The sequence below is a fragment of the Propithecus coquereli genome, unplaced genomic scaffold (assembly GCF_000956105.1).
Source record: "Propithecus coquereli isolate 6110/MARCELLA unplaced genomic scaffold, Pcoq_1.0 Scaffold134, whole genome shotgun sequence".
Classification (NCBI taxonomy): Eukaryota; Metazoa; Chordata; class Mammalia; order Primates; family Indriidae; genus Propithecus; species Propithecus coquereli.
This window is the reverse complement of record NW_012137636.1, coordinates 2245948-2247973: the sequence shown is the minus strand read 5'-3', so window position 1 is coordinate 2247973 and position 2026 is coordinate 2245948. Positions and strand designations below refer to the sequence as shown.

Here is a 2026-nt window from a genome sequence, read left to right as displayed (position 1 = left end):
CCCCCCCCCTCAAGTTTCTGTGAAATTTCCTTTGAAAAGACTGGGTTTAGCGGAAATAATACACGTGGTCTGTTTTTTTTCTTACAGTTGAAAATGGTGAACATTGTGATTTTACAATTCTAAGAAATATGTTGATAAGGTAAGTGTGAACAATGATGAAAATGGCATAAGTTTTTTCTTTCTGTAAATAGAGTTGGACAGACTTACTTTTTGCCTTCTTTAAATGTAGCTAATTTACATTGTTAACCTCATTCTAGCAATGAAGGTAAGCTCTGCATGGAAACAACTTAGATTTTTTTCTCCAAGGTTTTGAAGTCATTAGGAAAAATACAGAATAATTTGTGTGAGTAGAGATACATAGGAAAATTAGTCTCTTTATCATTATCTTTTGTATTGAGGTTTAATACTGAAATAACTATGGAAAGTGGAATAGAAAAGGCTGTTGTGTTTTTGCTTAATGTGAAAAGCTTGGGAAAACTCTAGAAGGGAAGGCTAGTTTTTGAGTGAAAAGCTAGACTTGAACGTTAAAAGGTGCACAGCCTGGTAGCTGGTGAGTAGGGCATTTTTTTATGTACTAGAACACAGCAAACAAAACCAATCTTCCTACCAGGCAAGAAAACATCCCTAAATTGTGCCTTACACACCTGCTGAAAGAAAAGGAAAGCCTATGGGAGCAGGACATTGAGGTCATCCTGATTAGAGGACCAGGACTTGAATTAGGAAAGCAGCAGCAGAGAGGAAATCATGAAGAAAAAGTTTAATAGGACTAGAGACATTAGTAGGTAAGGAACAGGAAGGGGGGATCAAAGCGCGCCTCAGTGTTTTCATGTTAAGATACATTCCTTTCTCTTCCTATCTCATCTCCTCTTCCCACTTCTCCTCCCTCATCTTGTTTCTCCAGGCCCTCACCGCATACTCTCTTCAACCTGTAGCTTTGGGTGTCTGTCTTAAGCTGCTATCTCTTCATTTTCTTACTAATCCCCACTTCCCAAATACACAGGAATTTCTTTAGCTATGTAGCAGTAGTAACATAACATATGGATGATAATTGGAAATGATGGCATAATAAGGTCATTGTCACAAGAGTGAGTCAAACTTAAGTCACAAGAGTAAGTCAAATTTAAGAGTCAAACTGCTACCTCAAGAGATAACACTGGAGATGAGAGTGAATTTTGAAATCAAAGAAATTGGCATGTAACTGATCTTTTTCCAAAGGAACACAAGACCAGGTGTTTTTGGTAGGAAGTACATGACAGGGCTGATTCAGCGGTTGGAGTTGTCAGGCCTCACATAGTGGGAGAAGAGCAAATGGCCTGAGAGGGTCATCCTATGGATTTTGAGAATACAACACTTCAGGTTCTATTACAAACTGTTCCCTTTCTCTCCCATTCATAAGGTGTGACTTCAAAAGAACTAATAATACAACTGTTATGACAGTATATATGTAGAGAATGTTTAATAGGTATTAATTACCATTACATTCCCTCAGTTTTGGTTTTGTTTTGTTTTTAGTGCTCGGCATCAGAAGATACCCTCTGGTTTTTAAATCTTCTGTGGTACTTGCCCAGTGTTTGACACAGTGGTATTCTATAACTTTTTTGTGTGTATTTTAAAAATATACAATCAGTAATTGCCTACATACCTACAACACTGTAGAAGGGAAGGCTAGTTACTGAACCAGAGACTACTTGGGGTGTTCGAAGGTACACAGCCTGGCAGCTCGTGAAGGGGACTCCCTGCTATAAAAGGAGAGCAAATTGACCATGCCTGCAGAAAGATTTAATACTGCAAAGCAGCAAGACATTCATGCATAAAAATTCTAAAGTTATATAAGAAAGATGTATATTTAATAGAGCTCATATCTTTAAGGCAAAGGCACCTAGTGGATATTTAATAAATACTTAAAGGAAGGAAATGTCAATACAAATATATTGCAGATGTCTGTAAATCCCAAGTAATTGAAATCTTGCATTTCAAAGTTAGGAATAGTGGTTGCTTCTGAGAAAGACAAGTTTAGATAAGTGTC

At 37.3% G+C, this 2026-nt stretch overlaps 1 protein-coding gene across 1 annotated transcript in view; it reads left to right on the top strand.

Annotated features, from left to right (window-relative positions):
- Positions 1-2026, top strand: part of SEPT7 (septin 7) — a gene marked incomplete at its 5' end in the record, with an annotated part of 89378 nt that overhangs the window by 48651 nt on the left and 38701 nt on the right. The window contains 1 exon segment of the mRNA XM_012638752.1: positions 88-139. Within this exon segment, the coding sequence (XP_012494206.1) occupies positions 88-139 (52 nt within the window).